General features: G+C 37.0%; 1 protein-coding gene across 1 annotated transcript; it reads left to right on the forward strand.

Moving 5' to 3' along the window:
- Positions 1-18,528: 18,528 nt before the first annotated feature.
- LOC133533072 (zinc finger protein 501-like) lies at positions 18,529-24,088 on the forward strand. The gene is made up of 3 exons (XM_061872011.1): positions 18,529-18,725; positions 21,040-21,192; positions 22,763-24,088. The coding sequence occupies exons 1-3, from the start codon at positions 18,659-18,661 to the stop codon at positions 23,848-23,850; spliced, it is 1,308 nt and encodes a 435-aa protein (XP_061727995.1). The 5' UTR covers positions 18,529-18,658; the 3' UTR covers positions 23,851-24,088.
- The last annotated feature ends 1,177 nt before the right edge of the window (positions 24,089-25,265 follow it).

Below are 25,265 nucleotides of genomic sequence, written 5' to 3' on the forward strand. Positions count from 1 at the left end.
AAAATGGATGAACCTTATCACACATTTGAAAAGGACATGTCATTTAGGGTTATGCCACACTTGCTCATAAAGGGTCCTATTTCCAATGATATTGTATAACTATTAATAAAGATGATTATTTTTCAAATGACAAGTAGGAAAAAACATTTTTGAATACAACTTGGTCACCCTACTCAATCTGACGTCTTGTCACTTTCCATGCAGCGTATGTCAAAAGTCATAGTGTGACCATGATTACTTAGTATAAGATTAATTTTATTTGAAAAATAAGAAAAATTAAACTAATTATATTTTAATCAAATACTACCATAATGATAATGTCGATCATTTACAGAGTCTGAAAAAGTGGTTCTGGATCACGTCCTAGAAATCACTATGTATAGCTACGAACAAATCTGTTATTTTTGGTTAATTTTCGCATTCCATTCATCGTTGTCATACTCGTTGTTAAACATGAGTGTTAAGTACTGGACATACGCACGGGAGGAGACGCGCGGGCGGCGGACAGAGCGCGACGTCATCGCGGCAAGCCGCAAGCGGTGCGCGGCACACACTCGGCTTCACATACTCCACCGGCAACGGACGAATACCGTATTAGTTTTTTATAATTGTTTGGCCGGGATTTATTTGTAATTAAGGCGGAATAAACCAGCCTATTTTTATACAGTCCGCATTATCATTTCTACGTCCAGTAGGACCCTAACAATGAGCTTGTCTCTTTCTGTTTCGGTGAGCGGGAGCTCGTTAGCACGTGCACATTTCTCGCTTGCACAGCCGTGGCAGCACGGTTACATTTTTATCACTTGTCACTATGTCCGTCACTTTCACGCTTACATACTTGTTAGAACGTGACAGGCATGGTGACAAATGATAACCGACCATCTTAGCGCTTTCGAACTGACTAAAGGCAACTTGTTCAATTTGACACAAGGTAAACGCTTCAATTTTAAAACGCTATAGTAAACACCCCGATAATGGGACCGGCACTAGTAAAGGGATGGTATAGACTGTGCTTATAGGTCTCGGTTAAAAAAGCGCTGGTGGCCTAGCGGTAAGAGCGTGCGACTTGCAATCCGGAGGTCGCGTGTTTAAACCCCGGCTCGTACCAGTGAGTTTTTCGGAACTTATGTACGAAATAACATTTGATATTTACCAGTCGCTTTTAGGAAGGAAAACATCGTGAGGAAACCGGACTAATCCCAATAAGGCCTAGTTTACCCTCTGGGTTGAAAGGTAAGATGGCATTTGCTTTCGTAAAACCTAGTAACTCAACCTACCTACTAATCCCTTTGTTTGTAAGCGGCAACCAAAAAATCTAATGCTCAACGATTTTCAGCTAATATTATAACCAGAATAACTGGACTAACTGGACTCAACTCCTACGCTTACTCTGGTTATATTAGCTGAAAATTGTTGAGCATTTAACTTTTTTTTTGCCGCGACATCTATTGTCGAGTAGCAGTACTGAGATCCGCTACTTGACGCTAGATGTAGACTACGAAAATAATAGTATTTTTGGTAACAAAACCGTTGTATGGAGTGAGCACTCTTGGTCTTCTGAATTCTCTTTGGTGTTACTAATAAAATGTGTCTTGGTTACATGAAATAATTGCATTCAATTAAATCGAATATGTCAGTATGAAACTCGTGGTAGCCGTCCAGCCGTGGCAGCATGGTTCCATGTTTATCACTTGTCGCTATGCTCGTCACTTTTACGCTTATATACTTGTTAGAACGTGACAGGCATGGTGACAAATGATAAAGAGCCGACCATCTTAGCCCTGCTGGTAGCTACTTTTAGTTGTTTAACCGCCACTATTGACGCTGACTGTCCACATGACAAGATGACCCTGCCCTAGATCTCGCGCACGAAACTATTAGTGTTATATAATCGATGCACCATTATAATCGCTAGCGTAACGAATACGATACGATTGCTTTTCATTGAAAAAATGGGTGCCGTGGCAAAAAGCATGTCTATTATAACTAATCCAATGTTTTTAGGGTTCCGTACCCAAAGGGTAAAACGGGACGCTATTACTAAGACTCCACTGTCCTTGTCCGTCCGTCTGTCACCAGGCTGCATCTTATGAACCGTGATAGCTAGACAATTGAAATTTTCACAGATGATGTATTTCTGTTGCCGCTATAACAACAAAGACTAAAAACTACGAAACCCTCGGTGTGCCAGTCCGACTCACACTTGTGGGTTTTTTTTAACGTTTTCGCCGTAAGTACGTTAGGTTGACGTTTTTACAGTTCATAAAAAATATATAAATATAGTTCAGACTTTAATCAGTACAATCCTAACCCCCTGAGTCCCGACTTAGTTATTGTAGAGCACGCCTTAGAATTGCTTACCCGTTCATTTTACTTCACTCTACGAAGGGGTTTCCCTTTCAGAGATACCGCTACAAATAAAAGGGTATCCCCTTCCTAATTAAAAAAATTATGATTTTTGTGCTGTCAACGGGCCAGCTGTCCAGTCCTTCACTTAGACATAAATTAGCAATATTGATTCTATTTTTATGAAGAGAAACTTGAAAATAGCAAAAGCGTTATAAACGATACCCCTTCAAGAGGTTAGCGCTTACGAACGGGTATCAGACATTCGAAAAGACAACTGCTCATCCGTATTATGAAGCGCTTAAAAATCCTAATGAAAAGGTTTAGAGAGCAACGGCTTTGGTAAGCAAAGACTTACGAAATACCCCTTACAAAACCTAATTTATCTATTAAATATTTATATGACTTATAATTTTATGCATAAAGTGTTATGAAAATTAAAAATATGGCAAAAGTTGTTATGCGACCAGAGGGAGTCCCGTGTTTCGGATCTTATGTATGAAATATCATTTGATATTTCTGGACTTGAAAAGCATATGGTCGGATCTAGTAATATCAAGGTTTCCAGGAGAGCAAAAATAAAAATCAATAATGATTTTGCCAATAATTTACTCAATTTACATGCGAAATTTTACCAGTCGCTTTTCGGTGAAGAAAAACATCGTGAGAAAGCCGAAGGAAGTCCCCGTTAAATCGTATCACCTTCAGTTTTCGTATTAAGCAATCTAGTTTATTTACAAGTAAGACACGAAACAGTACTCTAATGGAATCAATTATCAACCCAGTAATCGAATCAATCATGGCACACGTCTACAAACAAACGAAAGAAAAAGAAAATATGGTTTTCCGTCGGATTTGACCTAACTTTTAATGTGTATTTATAATACCATAATTTGTGATCTAGATACGTTAAAAATACGCAAACAGTATTTAACTACAAATATACTGTACCCCTAGTGTAAATTTGATCGACATTATAACGTGACGAACGTGTTTGCGTTAAGTCTCATTTTGTATAGGATTTTGAGTTTCCAAAACGTCCCGCTTGGCGCGCTCTTTCTAAATCCAATACAAAATGAGACTAAACGCAAACGCGTATGTCACGTTTCGAAATCGAATTTATTTACACTAGGGGTACTGATTATTGCAAAAATATAGCTCAGTTAAATCGTACTATAAGCATACTATGCCCCTAGTGTACGCGTTTGCGTCTGATTTTGTATGAGATTTTGCGTTTCCAAAACGTCCCGCTTGGCGCGCTGTTTCTAAATGCCATATTGCACAAGCAAAACAAGCTTTTATGAACATATAAATTGTGTATAATGAGGTTATAAGTTGATGATTAAAATTTTAAAGGAAACTTTTATTTTCTTCTTTTTAGAGCATTTAAATAAAAGCTTTTACTAAAAAAAATTTTTTACTTTTTTTTTTTTTTTACTTTTTAGTTATTTTGACTTACTCTCAACAATTTCTTTCATTTGATACCCATATTGTAGAAGTGCATTAAAAATAACTATTCCGCCATCTTGAATGGTCCGCCATGTTGGATTTAGAATGACGTCACATAATTTATCATGCATTGTCATCCAAACTAAACGTGTATACAAAATTTCAGCTCAATCGGCTGAAGATATCTGCTTCAGTCTATACGTCCCACTGCTGGGCACAGACCTCTCATGCAGGAGAGGGATTGGGCTACAGTCTTCACGCTAGCCCAATGCGGACTGGCGACTTCACGTACACCTTAGAATTTTTACCTTCACCGAAAAGCTTGTGGTATACTAAATTTATTTCGTACATAAGTTCCGATAAACTCATTGGTAGCCAGGATTTGAATCCGCTATCTCCGGATTGAAAGTCGGACGTCATATCCACTCGGCCACCATTGCTCTCCGTCATAATCATATTGAATTTAATGTTTAACCTTATTTACCTAATTAATAGAGTAAATCAATTATTCGCACAAGTGCACAATATTATAAGCAATAAGATGCTTAACAGTCAACATTCCAACAAAGTTATTCGCTTTTAGTCAATCAAAATTGACACTTAATGCTATGTCATAAGATATATCGCAAACGCAAAAATATTCTACATTCCAAAGTCTTAACTAACTTTAAATTCAAGCTGAAATGAACTGTATCTGTTAGGTAATAAGGTCCGTGACAACTGCAGATATAACGGCCTTGTGCAATTTGACAGTCTCTGAGGGTGTGGTCCCACTTCACGCGCTTTATACATACATTTAAGAGAGCGAAACTTTGGTGCCGATGACAGACGTATGACGTCAAGCTAAATACAGAGTGTTGTTATCTAGAAGATACTTAATCAAATAACAACTTTAAAAAAACTTAAGTATAAAAACATAACTAACTCTGGTGCTGGTGAACGTCATAATGAACGTTAAGTCGCATATAGTATGTTTTTTTTAAACAATATTGTAACACCTCAGTGATTCTTAGTAATGATAATATATATATATAATTGTTTATTTATAAAAATGCTTGGTAATTTACACAGAAACTAATGAAAATATTATAAAAAACAATACGAGTATCATTTTTTATTGGGTAATGACTAATTCTAATCTAATGTAATTCTAACAAAAAATATTATATAATATAATAAATTAAGTATCTATAATCTCGATAACAACACTCTGTATTTAGTTTGACGTCATGCGTCAAAGTTTTCGCTCTCTACATAAAGCTTTTAATTTCAATTAAAAAGATTTTTTACTTGTTTTTCTTTACCCATCACGGAACAATGGTGTTCCGGACATTCGGGAAGAGTGCGCAAAGCCGAAGCCAACATGTAGAGGCCCTTTGGTCACTTCAACGCGATGTAAGGGGCACACGGAGCGGATTCTTCCCTTGGTGACAATTTTGAAACAGTTTTGCAGCCCAAAGAATAATGTTAGCGTTTTGGTTTATATAATTTTATTAAAACTAATGTATGACAACATTCTACATGTTTTTATAGTTACCGACATCACCAGAGAACATGGTCGAGATCACTCCGTAAATGTAAAAGAATATATAAATGTATGTAAACATTAACAGTTCCAACACTGTTTATCAAGTACCTATCAAGTAATGTTTTAGTCATTCATTATTTTTAAATTATGGCTTCAGACCAGTGGAACTATTTCGCCAGTATCAAGGTATTAGAAGCTTTAAATACGACTAAAATTGTACGATTAGTACAAGACAGTGTACGGTGATTTTATCAGCTCTTGTAAAGCGATAGCTGGACTTTACAAGTTGCACGTAGACTACCGGCCGTTGTCTCCAAAATGGTGGTTAAATGCGTTTCAAAATTAATTCTCCATTCACTGCACACTACCACAAGTACCATATTAGTTTACTGTATAATAAGCCATCGATATTACACTTAAAACAATATTAATGAGCATAAAACAAAGGAATTAATCACGAGACGTGGCTATCAAGATGGTGCTCGAATCGGAAGTCAATGTTTTAGTCACAGAACTAGAATGTACAAGATTGCCTGTCAAATATCAAAATTGTGACAAAAATCAGATTAGTATCAAGTGTCATTCGAAGTATTGAATTCAGCAATAATATGTGATTGACCGATTCAGTAAATTATTTGCTTTTGTAACAGCATATTAATAAATAAATAAATAAATATTATAGGATATTATTACACAATTGACTAAGTCCCACAGTAAGCTCAATAAGGCTTGTGTTGAGGGTACTGTGAAGGATGGAAACCTTCACACTCTCGAGATAGATAACTGACAACGATTATTTGAATTCAGAACTATCGCCCTGCTGAAGGAATAATAGATATCGCCCTGCTGCTGAAGAATAAATATCTGCAGGCGATTTCATTCTTAAAGTAGCAAGCATCTGAGTCACTCGAAAGTTGTATTTTGTTGCTTGAAGAAAAAATATATCAATATTATTAGATTCTACCTGGAGCATTTACATTCCCCACCTCAGTTAAACCGTACCATTTTAGAGTACTTAGACAACGATATATATAAATATTTATAAATACTTCAATATATAGAAAACAGTCGCTTACACTTGCACCACGTCCTCTGTCTATAACTATAACTAATATCAATCCGGGGACAACCGGACATATCGAAGGTCTACATAGACATGCCCTTAATTAACAAAACGGCGTAACAACCACCAAACTTTACTAGGAATATCAACTCTAAAACAATAGCGTAAGGTCCAAATTTGAACTAGATCTTGTTGTGTTTTTTTAAAGTTCTATTTCCAGTTACACCCTTAGCTGTAGGCTAAACGTGGGTAGTTTGTTCCGCACAAAATTGGTTAAGAGTGAGTGGGAATATAACGATAAAAGGTTCCGTAATTAAAGGCCTCCGTCTAATCTAATCTTGCATCAACTTGAATAGAACAAAGTGAGGCAGTGTCATATCATAAACGTCAGATTTTCATTGTTTTTTTTTTTCAAATAGCAGTACTGATAAATACGCTACATGAAGCCAGTACCATGAGTCACTGACAGTGTCAAAACTGACATTTACGCTATCGGGAACGTAACTTACTTTCTATACATCTCGCTCGCACTTATATGCGAGTACGAGCGAGATGCATAGAAAGTAAGTTACGTTCTCGATAGCGTTTATGTCAGTGCCGAACTGGTGGTAGCCACACAGATGTCGACTACGAAAATAATAAAAAAATAAATATAATAATAAGGACATTCTTACACAAATTGACTAAGTCCCACAGTAAGCTCAATAAGGCTTGTGTTGAGGGTACTTAGACAACGATATATATAATATATAAATATTTATAAATACTTAAATACATAGAAGACACCCATGACTGAGGAACAAATATCCGTGCTCATCACACAAATAAGTGCCCTTACCAGGATTTGAACCCGGGACCATCGGCTTCATAGGCAGGGTCACTACCCACTAGGCCAGACCGGTCGTCGAAATAAATGTTTTGGTAAGAGAACTGTACCCCTAGTGTAAATAAATTCGATTTCGAAACGTGACGTACGCGTTTGCGTTTAGTCTCATTTTGTATAGGATTTAGAAAGAGCGCGCCGCGCGGGACGTTTTGGAAACTCAAAATCCTATACAAAATGAGACTTAACGTAAACGCGTTCGTCACGTTATGATGTCGATCAAATTTACACTAGGGGTACTGATGTTTGGAGTGATCACTCTATGCTTACTTATTACTCTATGGTTAGACGGACTGTACGCAACCCTAAAAACAGTAGTTTTTATTGTAATATATTATTAGTGACATACGGGGTTACGTGAATTATATTATAAAATTGCGGTTTCCTAATTAAACAGGTTTATTAAGAATTTGATTTGAAACAAGGTTGAAATTACGCTTGTGACTTAAGGACGGGCGTGTCTGTGTAGTCTCTGGGTCAATGTCAACCTTTCGTACATTTACCCTAGAATGAAGTCACAGACTAGTTGGCGACCACTTCTCATTATTTCAGAGAGGTATGGGCATTGTGAATGTCATCTCGCTCTGTGTGGTAGGGCACAGCACAGCGGATGTCATTCCAGATCTAGAGCAGAGCCCAACTGGGGAAGTACCTCCACCTTACAGAAAACCGCAGCCAAATAACACTAGACCCTATATACTCATAGTGTTGTGTTCCTGCCGGTGAGTAAAGTTGCCAGAGCTCAACGAAGAGCGGGAGGGGGTTAGGGTCGGCAACGCGCATGTAACTCCTCTGGAGTTGCCGGCGGACATAGGCTACGGAGACTGCTTATCATCAGGCGGCCCGTATGCTTGTTTGCCACCGACGTAGTATAAAAAAATATATGATTTAGAATTTCTTAATTGCTATCGATATCGATAGTAGCTGTGTCGATATTTACTTAATTGATTTAATGATACCTTTTTGTCTTAGAAAAACCGGGCTATGCTCATTACTTTTTCAAACGAGTTCCTAGTTACTATAATAAACTATAATTCGAAGTACATTGCTTTCAAAATTCGTTGGCTAGTCTAAAAAATATAGTTAAACGTAATTTATTTTAGTACATAAGTACAGATATCAGTACCCCTAGTGTAACTTTGATCGACATCATAACGTGACGAACGCGTTTGCGTTAAGTGTCATTTTGTATAGGATTTTGAGTTTCCAAAACGTCCCGCTTGGCGCGCTCTTTCGAAATTCAATACAAAATGAGACTAAACGCAAACGCGTACGTCACGTTTGGAAATCGAATTTATTTACACTAGGGGTACAGTTATTGTTCGGTGGCAGCATGGTTCCATTTTTATCACTTGTCAGTATGCCCGTCACTTTCGCACTTACATACTTGTTAGAACGTGACAAATGATTCGAGCCGACCATCTTAGCCCTACTGATTCAATAAGTTGCATTAGCTATATAACTATATGTATTTCAGTTAACATAATTTATAATTTATGAACTTCCAGGTCTCTTTGTTGTATTTTCCTTTTGTTGTGGTACATCATTTGTATTGCATTGCTGATATGTTTATACGACTGTATGGTTTCTAAATAAAAAAATAAAAAAATTACAACAGTTCGGTGGAGTCCGCAGCAAGCTCGGTACCCCTAGTGTAAATAAATTCGATTTCGAAACGTGAGGTACGCGTTTGCGTTTAGTCTCATTTTGTATGTGATTTAGAAAGAGCGCGCCAAGCGGGACGTTTTGGAAACTCAAAATCCTATACAAAATGAGACTTAACGCAAACGCGTTCGTCACGTTATGATGTCGATCAAATTTACACTAGAGGTACAGTTCTTCATACAAACGTAGTTACGTTCTCATTTTAAAGCGACTAGCTAGATTGCTCTGAAACTTTGTACTTACAATATGATAAGGTATATCTATGCCTGTAATTAGTTTATGCTGTAGCTTCAGATACCATACATTTTATTTACTATAACAAATATACATATACAGAGGACTACTATAACTAGCTTAAATGTAAAAGTACCTGGGCGACCGAGCTTTGCTCGGTTATAACCAGGGGTCGGACAAAAAGTGCGGATGACGTCAAACCACTTATAAGTGATTTCAAATAGCATTTTTGATTTTCATAAACAATTATCACTTATCATTTATCAACCTCTTTATTAAACGATATCGCCACTTGAAATGAGTAAGTACGTTTTTGACTGACACATTGTCAATCAGATGAACAATAAATTGACTTCGTTATTGTTTAGCTATTGTATCTTCACGATTATATTTAGCTAAAATTTATATTTACTAATGTATAAGAAAACGCTCTAAAAGTCATCTTTACTCGAATATTGTGGCAATCCCACAGACTTGTTCTAACTAATTTCAAATAATTATACCTTATGGTAACAAGTTTCGTGAAATTTATTTTATTCACTACATCACCCTACCACCTGTATTATTAATTCCATGGATTTATTTACGATTATTTTGTTACTTCATTAATACTACTTTGTTACTACATGTCACACGGAAGTTTAAATACAAACTCAAACATCATCCTGTGTGCAAGATTACGTAATTTTTACGTCATCCGCACTTTTTGTCCGACCCCTAGTTATAACTATTTATTGTAATATGGTGGTCTATAGGTGATAATCTTAACTACGTTTTTTTACTAAATTAAACTTGTCTAAAACAATAAAAATTAAAAAATTATATATAAACTTGAACATATAAAAAAAAAACAAAAGTTAGTCTCACCGGGCGAGATTCGAACTCGTAACACTCGTTTAGCAGTCCGCGTCTTAACCCGCTGGACCAGACGGACAGTGGCCGGCAACACGAAATTAGCGACCATATTCTGCGTCGGAAGAAAAACGCATGAAAACTCGAAAACACGCGTTTTCCCAAACATAAGACTAATCTAGATAGATTGTATACCCCCAAAAACCCCCATATACCAAATTTCAGCGAAATCGTTAGAGCCGTTTCCGAGATCACAGAAATATATATATTTAATAGGAGTACTGTACCCCTAGTGTAAATAAATTCGATTTCGAAACGTGACGTACGCATTTGCGTTTAGTCTCATTTTGTATTGGATTTAGAAAGAGCGCGCCAAGCGGGATGTTTTGGAAACTCAAAATCCTATACAAAATGAGACTTAATGCAAACTCGTTCGTCACGTTATGATGTCGATAAAATTTACACTAGGGGTACTGTTTAAATAAATATCAAATGAAATTATTACACAAATTGATTAAGTCCCAAAGTAAGCTCAATAAGGCTTGTGTTGTGGGTACTTAGACAACGATATACTCGTATATAATACATATACGAGTATAAATATTTATAAATACTTAAATACATAGAAATCACCCATGACTTAGGAATAAATATCTGTGCTCATCACACGAATAAATGCCCTTACGTACCAGGATTTGATCCCGGGACCATCGGCTTCATAAGCAGGGTCACTACCCACTAGGCCAGACGGGTCGCCGAAAAGTTATTTTGTAGTACTCGTAAAATTAAACTGCTATGGTATGCAGGTTAACGAATATACCGTCAGGTGACAAGCAAAACTCACTAATTACTAAAAACTAGTTAAACTAAAATCAACCTCATTATAGTAGTAATATGGTTCATTATGGTTATGAACTTGTGGTGTTAATTAGTGACTTTTGCTTGTCACCTGACGATACGTCATTCTGAGCAACTTTTACTAAGTATGAGACCAGCCCCGAAATCGTGAAAAAAATATTGGCTGTTTCAGTATACATTTTGGCTGTCTGAAGTTGACATTTTCTATAGGAGAGTAAATATTTTTTTTCGCGATTTCGGGGTTGGTTACATAGTAAAAGTTGCTCAGTATGACCTATATATTCAGCCCGTAAATTATTCCAGGTAACTAAATAAACATTCTGCATTATAAATAGCTCCATTTTGGGTTAAATAAAGATACCGATCTAAGGATGTCTTTCGCAATTCAGCCTCTTTAATTACCGTTTATCAAAATTGACCTTAAACAAATTAAGTTATAATATTGGCGGGAAAGTCTTTTTTATAATTATCCTTGGATTTCACGGACCTATAAATCCCGGTCTTTTGATAGGCTTGCGTGGGGATATAGATCCAACACGTAGAGGCCCCTTGGAGAGCTTTAATGTTATGTAGAACGCCTGCTGGAACCCGTTCACAGGCCCAACAATAGACACCCATGAACCGGTCGCAGCAGGCATTCGGACTATTGTAGTAAAAGTGAACAGTATAACGGTCTATGGATTGAAGTTTGGGAGGACAATGAGACTGTGTTATGGCAAAGACGTCCGGACACCTGCCATAACAATGTTTTCACTAGTTATCGAGGCAGGCGGTGACTCGCCGCCCACTAGATGGGCCCCTTAAAATGCCGTCGTGAAGACGACCAGGAGCAACACCGGTGTGAGCGGCTCAGGGGTTATAATAATTATATATATTTATTATATCAAGTTCTTGGAGTAAATGAAAAAAAAAGGATTTTTTTTAATATCTCATAATGATGGTCGAAATTCTCGATGTAATAGCGTGAAAATCTCTAGTCATTCTGACAAGAAGTAGGTAATATTATATAGAGTCAGTCCAAGCTAAATTGGCAGCGATTTTGGTAATCTAGCCTGAGACAGAGCTAGACCAATAGTGGGACCGGATTTTTGCCCTATAAGTTTCGATAATTCTAAAGAGTGAAAAGTGATGTTTATCTGGTATGGGACATATTTTTAAGCATATTTGTAATATATGAAGAAAATTTAGAACGAGCGTTAGATATAAATAAGGTATTTATGTATTTTTATTGATGAATTTTGAATATTGAATTAAAGTACTAAATTTAAGCATCGTCTTTTATAATATGTATGAAGCTTTATGCTATCAAATTTTTAGAAAAAAAATCAACGTGCTACTTTGTCAAACTCAAATTAGCTTATTATTTTGTCAATATTGAATTAAAGTTTGAAAAATCCACAATATCATATCTAAATTCTTAAGTTAATAGGCAAGGCAAAAAATTAGAAGAATAGGATATGTGCTTTACAATTAATATGCGTTTTTTGTCCTGTAAGATCTAATATTGAATTAAAGTCCGTAGAGATAAGTCTATTACTATAAAATAATATATGCAGCCATTTTATGGAAAGGTAGAAATATCTGTATGTAGCTTGCATTGTAATAGTAAAATCAACTTAAAAAGGCGCGAAATTCATAACCACGCCGCGCTGGTCCGTCAACATGTCGGCTCGGTGCGCGGGAGCCTATCGTAGCCGACCTAGTGAGCGATAGATACCTCGCCCCGCCCGCGCCCCCCGCTCAGCTTCTCAAGCGCTGTTTGTCTTTTCTTTCAAATCATTCATTTGTTTATTTATCGTGCACATCAATTAAATGCGGACATTACATGAATTTAATTATAGAATAAAAGTTATTATGACTTCAAAATGAGTGAAAAATGTTTGATATGTGTACTGTACTGACTTAGTAACAGAGAAAAAACGAGGAATTGAGCAGTTAATAACTGCGAGCAAATAATCTTTCTTGGTGATGGGAAAGTTAAATATTTCTACGGGAAGGAGGAACTACGTTTCCATAAAAAGTGTAGATTATACATTGAGTCGATGGCTATACCGGCGTACAAAAGACTAATGGAGGTGGCATCAGAGGGCTTACCGCGAACCACGTTCGACGTGTTGCCTCCCTGTCATACTTACGTACGAATTTACAAGTGCGACACAGAGGTAACACGTCGAACGTGGTTCGCGATAGGCCCTCAAATGTACAGCCAAGTGACGATGATGAAAATTACATTTTCAAAACTTTTGTCTTTTGTTACCATTGTGTTAGCCGCCTGTACTTACTTTCAACATATATTAGTAGTTTATGTTACTGCTACATAATAAAAGGCATTAAAATACACGAGTGTGGGCTTAGGAAACGAACGAAGTGAGTTTCTTAAAAAGATCACACGAGTGTTTTAATGCCTAATTATCTTATACCTTTAAACGAGCAATTCTTGTATATATATATATTTCCGGGATCTCGGAAACGGCTCTAACGATTTTGCTGAAATTTGGTATATGGGGGTTTTTGGGGGTAAACAATCGATCTAGATTAGTCTTATGTTTGGGAAAACGCGTGTTTTCGAGTTTTCATGCGTTTTTCTTTCGACGCAGAATATGGTCGCTAATTTCGTGTTGCCGGCCACTGTCCGTCTGGTCCAGCGGGTTAAGACGCGGACTGCTAAACGAGTGTTACGGGTTCGAATCCCGCCTGGTGACTAACTTTTGTTTTTTTTTTATATGTTCAATTTTATATATAATTTTTTAATTTTTATTGTTTTAGACAAGTTTAATTTAGTAAAAGAATGTAGTTAAGATTATCACCTATACACCACCATATTACAATAAATAGTTAGTTATAACCGAGCAAAGCTCGGTCGCCCAGGTACTGTATAGTTATTGCAGGTAGTTCGCAATCACATTTTTAGCACAGGCATTATAAGAGAGGTATGGGCATTGTAAATGTCATCTGGCTCTGTGTGGTAGGGCACAGCACAGCGGATGTCATTCCAGATCTAGAGCAGAACCCAACTGGGGAGTGGGGAAGTACCTCCACCTTACAGAAAATCGCAGCCAAATAACACTAGACCCTACTCATAGTGTTGTGTTCCTGCCGGTGAGTAAGGTTGCCAGAGCTCAACGAGGGGTGGGAGGGTGTTAGGGTCGGCAACGCGCATGTAACTCCTCTGGAGTTGCAGGCGTACATAGGCTACGGATACTGCTTACCACCAGGCAGGCCGTATGCTTGTTTGCCACCGACGTAGTATAAAAAATAAAATAAAAAAAAACACACAATTAAAATATTTCATACGACATGTGCTAATTATTTGTCTCAGTGTAAACAAAAATATATCATAATTATGATATCAATTTTCAAATTCAAAATGGCGGACATGTTTTATAACTTATTTTAAGAAATTATGAGTAGTTTAAGACTTTAAAAATTGTTTCTTGCTTCTGTTTGTATATGTATCATGTAGTATTTGATGTTTTCATTATTTTTGAAAGTCCTCAGGGTGCCGATTACGAAAATGACGTTTATTTTGAAATCCAAGATGGCGGACATTCATTTTTCTTAAAAATCGGTATGGGTGTCATCTCCGAGGTTCTTCGAGGTTCCGATTACGAAAATGACGTCCATATTGCAATCCAAGATGGCGAACATTATTTTTTCTTAAAAATCGATATGGGTGTCATCTCCGAGGTTCCTCGGGGATCCGATTACGAAAATGACGTTCATTTTGAAATCCAAGATGGCGGAAATTATTTTTTCTTAAGTCGATATGGGTGTCATATCCGAGATAAAAAGTAGCGTCCGCCATATTTATTTTCAAAATAGATGTCATTTTTAAAATCCACACCCCTAAAAACCCAGAAAACAACACCCATGACGACTTTTTCAAAAAAGTGACGTCCGCCATCTTTATTTCCAAAATGGACGTCATTTGTAAAATTAGTACACATACATCATACAACATGAAAACTAAAAACATTTCCATCCTCTTTTGGGCAGTTGTGTAAGTCTGTGATAACCCTAGGTAGGTACGGAGACCTTGAGCGGTGTCGGCATTTACGCAAACATCAAAGGCGTCGGCCCACTGTTACTTTTTACACTGTGCTTTTAGTGTGTAAACGAAAACGTCACATGATATATCAAAAGAAAAGTTATTTTATCTTATACCTTTAAACGAGCAATTCTTGTATATATATATAATAATATTTCTGTGATCTCGGAAACGGCTCTAACGATTTCGCTGAAATTTGGTATATAGGGGTTTTTGGGGGTATACAATCTATCTAGATTAGTCTTATGTTTGGGAAAACGCGTGTTTTCGAGTTTTCATGCGTTTTTCTTTCGACGCAGAATATAGTCACTAATTTCGTGTTGCCGGCCACTGTCCGTCTGGTCCAGCGGGTTAAGGCGCGGACTGCTAAACGAGTGTTACGGGTTCGAATCTCGCCCGGTGACTAACTTTTGTTTTTTTTTTATGTTCAAGTTTATATATAATTTTTTAATTTTTATTGTTTTACACAAGTTTAATTTAGTAAAAAAAAATGACCTATGTAATAAGAGAAATCGACAATAGATGGCGTTACTCTGTGACAAGTGCTGTAAGGTTAAAATCGATTGTAAATAATAATAATTGTCAGTTCACATTTTACTTTTTAAGTTTATGTAGATTATCACCACCATATTACAATAAATAGTTATAACCGAGCAAAGCTCGGTCGCCCAGGTACTATATTACTAACTGTACTAGGTTGCCTTTTTAACAAGTTGGTCCAGTCCATGGTTGCCTACATTTTATTTAAAAATCGGTTAATCTAGGCGACCATTAACTGGACCAACTTTTTTAATACGGCAACTTTCAAATAAGCTTTCATTTGATATATCATACGATGAAATAACAAACAAAAAAACTATCCGTACGCAATCTTACAAGGCAACCTACTTGAAATGTATCACTGTGAATTTTGTCTTACATTTATTTCTTATCAGAAATAAATAACATGAGGGTGCATATACCTTATAACGTATCTCTATATAACTATCGGTTATCAATATTAGCATTAGCGGTTAACAACAACATTCCCCTTAAAACAAATAACTATCGCGAGGAAAATACCAAGTCCAAACATCTGAAAAAAATCCGGAAAGAAAAGCTGCAACTGGCTTTTAAAATGGTACAAGGAAGGGTGGTCATCTGTATGAGAATGTGTTTTTTATGTCTCTATTTGACCCAATGGTTGACTGGTAGAGAATGCCTTTTGGCATTAAGTCCGCCATTTGTGTTTTTTTTTTGTTTGTGCAATAAAGTTTAAATAAATAAATAATATTCATGTAACGCGATAACGAATTCTACGTGAACGAAACCGCGGGCAATACCTATTATAGTAACAACAAAATAACAATTTTCTATTGCTATTAATTTAAAACACGCTTTAGGAATTTTTTTGATGGACCGTAGACGCAGTCAAGGGCACCCCGCTCCCCACTACCGTTGTTCGCTGCCTCCTGCCACAGCGCGCGGCGCGCGCAAACTTGCCGCGCGTTTGAAACGTAACGTATTTATATAAGCAAGGAATGCATACATATCAGTAATGAGTGTCGCCGTGATTTTATATTTCTAAATTTTTGTTTAGTAACTGAGATCATTGTTGATGATCGATTATTATTAACTCTACAAACTTTAATTCAATATTAGCTATACTGCTTAACCTGAAATCAATATCTAGACAAGCACATTGTCTACATGTCTAACTTTTTACTAGAATACTAAGTTGATCGATAATATCGTAATTTTGCAATATCAGCAACTCTAATTCTATATTTACAAAATAACTCGTGTTTTTACGTTTACCAGAAAGCAGCTGTTCCAGATTTCTAAAAACTGAAAATTGTACATAAATTGAAGTGTTATTCGATATGCTAAAGTTTTCTGTAACTTTAATTCTATATTTACTTAGTTATTAGCAAAAATTAAAATATTCAAATATAACCGAAAGCTCAACCTTAAAATTTATAACTTTTTACCAAAGTATTATTTAACATACTCCCAATGACATATCAAAAAAGAAAAAACTTTAATATTATCGAAACCCATTTTTGTTCAACCGCTGGTCTAAGCGTGAGTTTGGGAGTTCGAAACCCGGCAAGCTTATTTTTTGTGTGATGAACTGATTCATTGGTGTTTTCTATGTATATAAGTACGTATTTATCTATATACGTATGTTTATCGTCGCCTAGTACCCATAGTACAAGCTTTGTTTCGTTTGAGGCTAAGTCGATTTGTGTAAGATTGACCCCAAATATTGATTTATTTTATTTATTTAGATTCAGACCAAGATATGTTGACAGCGATTTTGACAGCTCAGTTATTTTAAACGTCACACTATGAAATTATGACGTTTACTTAACACTTGATCTGAGCTATTAATCGGTGCCAACTTAACTTGGTCTGACTCTATTTTTTTGTCATTTGACGAACTGAAAAGTGACCTGACAAAAGTTTCGCTTATCAACTGTCTCAGTCAAACAAAAGAAATTTAGTATTTGCTTAGAGAAATAAGAAGTAATAGAGTGCTCACTCCATACATCAGTTTTGGTACAAAAATGATTATTATATTCGCAGTCGACATCTAGCGTCAAGTAGCGGAACTCTCAGTACTGCTACTCGACAATAGATATCGCAGCAAACAAAAAGTATAATGCTCAACGATTTTCAGCTAATATTATAACCAGAGTAAGTGTAGGAGTTGAAAATGGAGTTCCGGTTACTCTGGTTATAATATTAGCGCAAAATCCTGATGTATGGATTGAGCACTCTATTACTTCTTATTTCTGTATGGTATTTGTTGACTGCTTTTAGCGCCTAAAACCTTTATAAAGCAATAACTTACATAACTTGAATCATTGGAATCAACATTCCTACCTAAGAAGACGATACAAAATAAAAAAATCGAATAAAATGTATTCGACTAAACAGGCGTATTCTGATTTAATAACAGAATATTCAATAAATAAATATTATAGGATATTATTACACAAATTTACTGACAAGGAAAGGTACCCAACTGTCCGGTTCCGATTTGATTTATATTTATATATGTTATAGAGTAGTCTAAAATGACGGACACGTATTTTTTTTTTAGCTGCCCAAACTCAACCTATTGGGAGAAATTGTCCTCCAAAGTACTAAAAAATTACTAAATCTTCTAACTCATATAAAAAGTGATACTCAAGCAACTTGCTAGTTAATGGCTTGTTTGAGTATATGTTTGAAAACAGGAAAAAATAATGTACACGTGTTTTGTTATATCTGCTTAAACTCAAGTTTTCCTAAAAAAACACCCGTCTTTATGTGTAACTTTTGTGTAACTTGTGTGTCTGGCCACGCCCTTGATGATGTGGTGGGGGACAGTTGGACACAGCGAGACTCGTTGAAATTATGCTTCGTTATAAATCTCCTTACTTCTTATATCTATGGAGGACAACCTTTCGCGACTTCATTTTTTTAATTTGCCGCCTTTTTATACTGACGAAGTTGTTTTACCGACTATATATGGCTAGCGGCCTTCTAGTAGTTGTTGCCATTCTAAGCTGGCTACACTAGCCATTCTAAAACGTCACGCCTTTTCCTCCTGTCATCTGTCTGTCAAGCGTACTTGTCGCTTGTTTTGTATTATCACTGTTTAATGTATTATTACTTGTTCTGGGATATTATTACTTACTCTATATTATAATATTAAGTTAATCGTATTTATTATCGACTTATTTGAACGGACATTGTTTCGAGATGGAGTCAGTGTTTGTGAAAATAGAACCTTTGTGGGAGGAGGACTTAACGCCATTGCCTCCGGCTGGTAAGCAGTCTGTCTAAATATCTACGTATAGGAGCATCCACACCGCAGGGGGCCACGGCCCGGGGCGGCAGGCTGCGAAGGGCGGCAAAAGTAACAGGGTTTTTTTTTTCCCCTAGCAAGTTCTATTCTCCATACAAACGTAGTTACGCTCTCATTTTAAAACTACTAGAACGATTGCTCTGAAACTTTGTACTTACAATAGGATAAGGTATATTTAGTCCTGTAATTAGTTTATGTAGCTTCAGATACCATAATTTAAAAAATACAGTGATTTTAAGTTTTTCATACAAAACTTGTTTTTGCTCTATTTCGTTTGTTTTATAAACTGGAGCTATATAAACTAATTAAAGGACTATATCACCTCATTGTTTGTGCAAATTTTCATTACATCCAACATATAGTTTTAAAATGAGAATGAAACTCTGTTTGTATGGGAAGGTGAAATTCTGCCACACTTGGCGGGGACTCTTTAATGAAATACATTATCATCAGTTAATGGGGCAGTGAATGTAACTGGCCCGGGTCCTCAAATATTTAAATACACATATACGTTAGGTAACTTTTGTGGCTGCAGATTAGATAACTAGAGCACTTCACACATCTTTCTTAGTCCTGAATCCTTAATCGCAAAGGTGTAACCGCATTTAGGAGTATGACTGCACCAACTAGGAACAATTTTTCAAACAATCAGAATAATCCTAGTTAGGACAACTGATTTAAGTAAGGTTGTTTTACGGCTGGTATAGATTCACGATCCCCCATGGAGTCACACCCACTGTTTAAAAAACACTGCACTAGCTTTTATTTTACTGTCTATGGAATATGAAAGTGACTGCATGCATAAACTCAGTTGTCCTCTATAGGCAGAAAAAATTGTTCTCAAAAAGATACAAAAAAAGGTCTCAAAATTGGGTCAGGATCCTTATTATACACAGACAAAAGATTTAGGGTCCCCAGCAAGCTCGGTTCTCCATACAAACGTAGTTACGCTCTCATTTTAAAAAGACTAGCTAGATTGTTCTGAAACTTTGTACTTACAATAGGATAAGGTATTCAGACAAGACTAGGTAAATAGTTTATGTACAGTGCTTCTTTTTTTATTTGATATTTTTTATTTTTTTATATTATTATTATTTAATAAGCAGGCAGGCAGTTTGACAACTGATCCTGTATCCAATATTCATAAAGATAGTTATCATGAACGAGTAGTAGATATAATGTGCTTGTCTAATTTATTTTTAAACTGGTTCACATTTGGTGCTGAAACCACATCTTCTGGGAGTTTGTTCCAAGCCCTCACCACTCGATTGCTGAAAAAGTGTTTGTATGGGTTACTGTGAGCCCTATGCCTTTCCAGCTTTAAATGATGACCTCTCAGACGGTTGTTGTTGTTGCGCTTGAACATCTCTTGAAAATCCTTGAGGTCATAGTGCCCAGATAGTTTTTGCTCTATTTCGAAACTAATTACAGGACTAGATATACCTCATGTTATTGTATGTGCAAAGTTTAATTACAATCCAATATGTAGTTTTACAATGAGAACAAAACTCCGTTTGTATGGGAAGGTGAAATTTGGCCGAGCTTGCCGGGGACTCTTAAGGCCCCTGCTTTATTGTGATGATAAATTATTTTATTGATGTTGATTATATAGAATGCCGAGGGTTCTGGGTTCAGAGTAAGGCCCGGTAAGGGAATTTTTTTGTGTGATGAGCATGGATATTTGTTCCTGAGTCTAAGGTGTTTTCTATGTATATAAGCAAAGAGAATAGATTAAAAAAGAGAGATAAAGTCTAAAATAAGAATGATGAGATGCCCCTTAGTTTAACATCCAAAACAGATGGTGCTGTTCTGCGCCATATGTTATGCGGACACTGAATTGTCAAACATCAACTTTTGTCAATCCGTGTTACCGCAAAATGTATGGAGCCTTTACTGTTGTACCTGTCAAATTCGAAGCAAGAAATTGTCATAGATTTAAGGCATCTTACTTAATCAATGTGCTTATTATTTTCGCAGTCGACATCTAGCATCGAGTAGCGGAACTCTCAGTACTGCTACTCGATAGATATCGCGGCAAACAAAAAGTCTAATGCTCGACTATTTTCCGCTAATATTATAACCAGAATAAGCGTAGGAGTTGAAAATAGAGTTCCGGAATAGTTATAATATTAGCGGAAAATCGTTGAGCATTAGACTTTGTTTGCCGCGGTATAGAGTTCCGCTACTAGATGCTAGATGTCGACTGCGAAAATAACTTCTTATTTCTCTATGGCCCTACTGATTGTATGAGATTATAACTAACACTTCTTTACAGGGCACAGGGCAGCTACAACCCCAGCAGACAACACGCAAACTATTAACACGAATCTGGAGGTCGTGGTGAAGCTTGAGCCTCAAGAAGTACACATAGAATTTGACTCGAGGGAGGCAATAGGGGCGGGAGAGACGGAGAGTGTTCAGTCTCATGGTAAGTTGTAATTGACGCGGCCAATGATGATCCGTATGACAAGTTCTCCAATTCGCTTTGGAAAGATTTAATAAAAAAATAATTGATGAAATAGTTTTTTACAGTATTTTTATTACTTAACTGTTACATTTCTGAATAGAAAAATGTGTGACAGCCAATTCATTCATTCTTTTAAAATTATGGCGTCAGTCCAGTGGGACTATTACAGTATCAAGGTATTAGGAGCTTTAAATACCACTAAAATTGCACTGTTAGTAAGACAGAAAAGAGTGTGTAAAATGGTTAAACGCGTTTCAAGATTAATTCGCCATTCACTGCACACTACCACATTAGTTTACTGTATAATAAGCTATCGATATTACACTTTAAACAATATTAATTAGCAAAAACCAAAGGAAATTAGCACGAAGCTAACTATCAAGATGGCGCTCCATCCGGAAGTGTGTATATGCGTGTGTGTGTGCGCGTGTGTATGTGTAGTGGCAGCTTATAGACGTACTACACGCAGCGGGCCTATGGGGCCTTCCGGGTCAAATATAACAACGCATTCTGGGTACTGGTGGGGCTGCCCCGCTTCCGTAGTGCATCAGGGATGTTTGCTGAAGCGCGTATAGTTGCTTTTATACGATATACGACTATGCACATCCCTGGTGCGCCGAGCGGTTTGACTGCCCATATTTGAGGCATTGTGATGGTTTGCAATGTTTTTAGAAGTACTTATGTTTAACTACTTACTCTTTAGGTACATTGCCCTAGTAAATATTTATTTATATGAAATGTATGTTCTAACATAGCTCGTAGTAAAAGGGTCCTTATGGCAGTTTCTAGTTACGGAGATATTGATGTTTTTGTAAAATGCTTCAAAATTATCGTATTTTTTTTGTTGTTTGCAAAATAGTAAAATATACAGATAGACGTGTATTTGTAGCTCGGTTTCACTAGTGTACGTTAAGGATTGCTATATTAAAATTGGGATCAAAGTTTAGTAGAAAGGGTTGCTTATGGCAGACCATATACAAGAATGATGAATCTTTTGATAAAAATTGTTCAATAAAATGTAGTTGTAACTTTATTTTACGGGTAGGTACACCATTTTTTCTCTCACTTGGCGGCGGCGTGGCAAAACGTAGCCGTTCTTCCTTTGTCTTTTACCGTCGCTATCACCGTCTCTCTCCTACACGCGACAATTCGCTCGCCGCACTCTTCACGCGTTGTTCTTACGTAATTCATGATGCCTCTTAGTGGTTACTGATTGGTGGTGCAAATGTGTTCGCTTTAGTGTCCGACCGAAGCATGCTTTTTTGCCGAAACCGAAGGAAGGATCTATACTTAACTACACAAATAACAACAAATAACAAAATACAAAAAACACATGCAAATAAGGACCCTTTAGGCATGGACGGCCACATATGTATACTAACATAAATATGAGTCTGTTAGTTACTTGAAATAAATTATATCTATAAAATACCGACTCCGGTGTTGCTCGAAGTCACATTATGATCTCGATTTCCTTGCCATTTACACTAGACACAGTTGACGTCACTTCTATGTACTCGTATTGTTTCAGAAAATGCTATGCAATCCGGAGAACAGGTAGACGATGAGAAAACTACATACGAGTGCGACTCGTGTGAAGCCTTATTCAGTCACAGACGTAGTCTAATTCGTCATCTACGCCGCAGTCACAACGTACACGTCGAAAAAGACCCTTTACATCAAAATGGGAACAAATCATACGCCTGCGAAATATGCGCAAAGGTTTTCAAGCATCCAAGCAAATTAAAAGAGCACTTGCAAATACATTCACACGAGAAACATTTTATATGCCAAATTTGCCAAGCGCAGTTCGCAACGTCAAGATATTTAACGAAACACGAGCGAATCCATCCTGAAAAAAACCCATACGGCTGCAATATATGCAAAAAACGCTTCACGACTGGAAGTTCTTTAAAGAAACATGAGCGGATGCACGCGGGAGTTACGCCGTATTTTTGTGAAATATGTCAAATAGAATTTGCGCATATGAGCACTTTAGTAGCGCATGAACGGGTTCATAATGGAGAGAAAGCATACAACTGCGATATGTGCGAGATGTTATTTCCTTCGTTAAGCTCTTTGCAGAAACATAAGCGATGTCACAGAGACAAACTATCCTGTAATGTTTGCGAAAAAAAGTTTATACATTTGCGGAATTTGGAGGAACATTCACGAATACACACTGGGGAAAAGCCTTACGAGTGTGAGATTTGTAAAAAGGAATTTACACAACTAGTTTACTTAAGGAGGCATAAACGTACTCATAATGAAGAAAAACCGCACGTTTGCGGCGTTTGTCATTTAAAATTCAGAGATTTATGTAATTTAAAGAAACATAAACAGATTCATACTGGGGAGAAGCCATTCCAATGTGGGTATTGCAAAAGATTGTTCAGAGCATCGAGCAGTTTAAAGAATCATATAAGAATACACACTGGTGAAAAGCCATACAACTGTAGCACATGTAATAAGAGCTTTAGAGTATTTAGTAATATGAAGAAACATGAAAGAGTTCACACTGGTGAAAGACCATATTCATGCGATATATGTCAGCAGGATTTCGCAGATTCCTGCCATTTGAGGAGACATGAAAAAATTCATAATACAAAAACGAGATAGTTTGACGTTACATAATTTTAGATTAGAAACATTAGTAATTAACAGTAACAATTATTTACGGGGGAGTATTATATTCTCCCGTGAAAGGAAAATGCAGTAAAACGACGAATCATTTTTTCATGTGTTTTAATTTATGTTAACGCATTTCGTAGCATGGTTGATTTGTTCAGCTGCAGTGTTTAGTAAATCTAAGAATAACATTCAAGATAATTATTTCAATAAACATGTTAAGGATGACTATGTTTGTAGACAAATTAACTTTTACTTAATAAAATGTTTCACTTAAATAAGTACGATGGTCCGATCCATTAACACATTCACTGCCAGACAAAAAACGGCGCACTACCCCAGAAACCGGTGGTCTATAGCTGCGTACAAAACAACCCGCCCAGCGGGTTGTCCGGCATCTGAACAAAGTTCACGAGCGCCCACCAGGTGGGTTCCCGGCAGTGAATGTGTTAACACTTTCGAAACCGGGCAAAATTTTGAACAATACCCCAGAAACCGACAGAACTCGCCAGGCGGGCCACGACGTGCAACACAATGCCGCACGCCGCGTGCCCGCCAGGCGGTCACTCAGGGCTGTGCCAAGTAACTGTCGTATTCATGAATAAAATTATATCTACTCTCTCATCTGTTTATGCCCCCCGTTTTATTACAATGCATCCTTGTTACGTTTTGCTTCCATGCAGGTGCAGTGCAGTGCTGTTTTATGACTGCCCTATTGTCTTTATTGAGAACTGCCGCTTAGAAGTTATAATTAGAATTTAGACATTTATAAATTTTAATTTAATTATTGGATGTACCCCCTTCGGGTAAAAGACTGCTCCAAGGTATGACACTTTGTTCGGCCTTTTGCTGTTTTTAGCCAACCTCGGCCTGCTATTGCCAATATTTCGTCTGTCCATCTAGCGTACGGACGGCTACTCGATCTTTTTCCTGTCGGCCCGGTCCAATCTACCGACGTGCTTCTTCAGCGCGTAAGTTAAGGCGTCGGTAACTTTGGACTTCTTGCGGAGGTCATCATTCAGAAAATACGATGTGAAAAGATTATTCACTACATCTGTACTACCCAATCAATGACACCTTACTGTCGCCTCTATCACAAAGTAAATGGCGGCGGCGCGCGCCGGAGCAGAGTCCGCTCAGTACAAAGTGACATTTTCGCCGCACGCACACAGACGTGACATTTACGCACACAGACGTTACATTTACAGGCGTTCTCGGGCACTCTCGGGCAGAGCTTAGTCGGGCTGTGCGCGCGTTGCTCACTTGACGTCCCCGCCGCTACGTAGGTACCTACTGTCATGTACGTCAAAATGCAGTCTCTAAGGAATGTAAACATGATAAGATGTATGTATAAACGAATCGATGTATGTATGTCTGTAAACTTATATTACCTACTCCTTTTTAAA

The sequence above is a fragment of the Cydia pomonella genome, chromosome 28 (assembly GCF_033807575.1).
Source record: "Cydia pomonella isolate Wapato2018A chromosome 28, ilCydPomo1, whole genome shotgun sequence".
Taxonomy (NCBI): Eukaryota; Metazoa; Arthropoda; class Insecta; order Lepidoptera; family Tortricidae; genus Cydia; species Cydia pomonella.

Bases quoted from the DNA above. Each gene is read 5' to 3' on its own strand.
- LOC133533072 (XM_061872011.1), top strand. From the start codon at position 18,659: ATGGAGTCAGTGTTTGTGAAAATAGAACCTTTGTGGGAGGAGGACTTA. The intron at 18,726-21,039 runs GTAAGCAGTCTG...ACTTCTTTACAG, and splicing joins AACGCCATTGCCTCCGGCTG to GGCACAGGGCAGCTACAACC. The intron at 21,193-22,762 runs GTAAGTTGTAAT...GTATTGTTTCAG, and splicing joins GGAGAGTGTTCAGTCTCATG to AAAATGCTATGCAATCCGGA.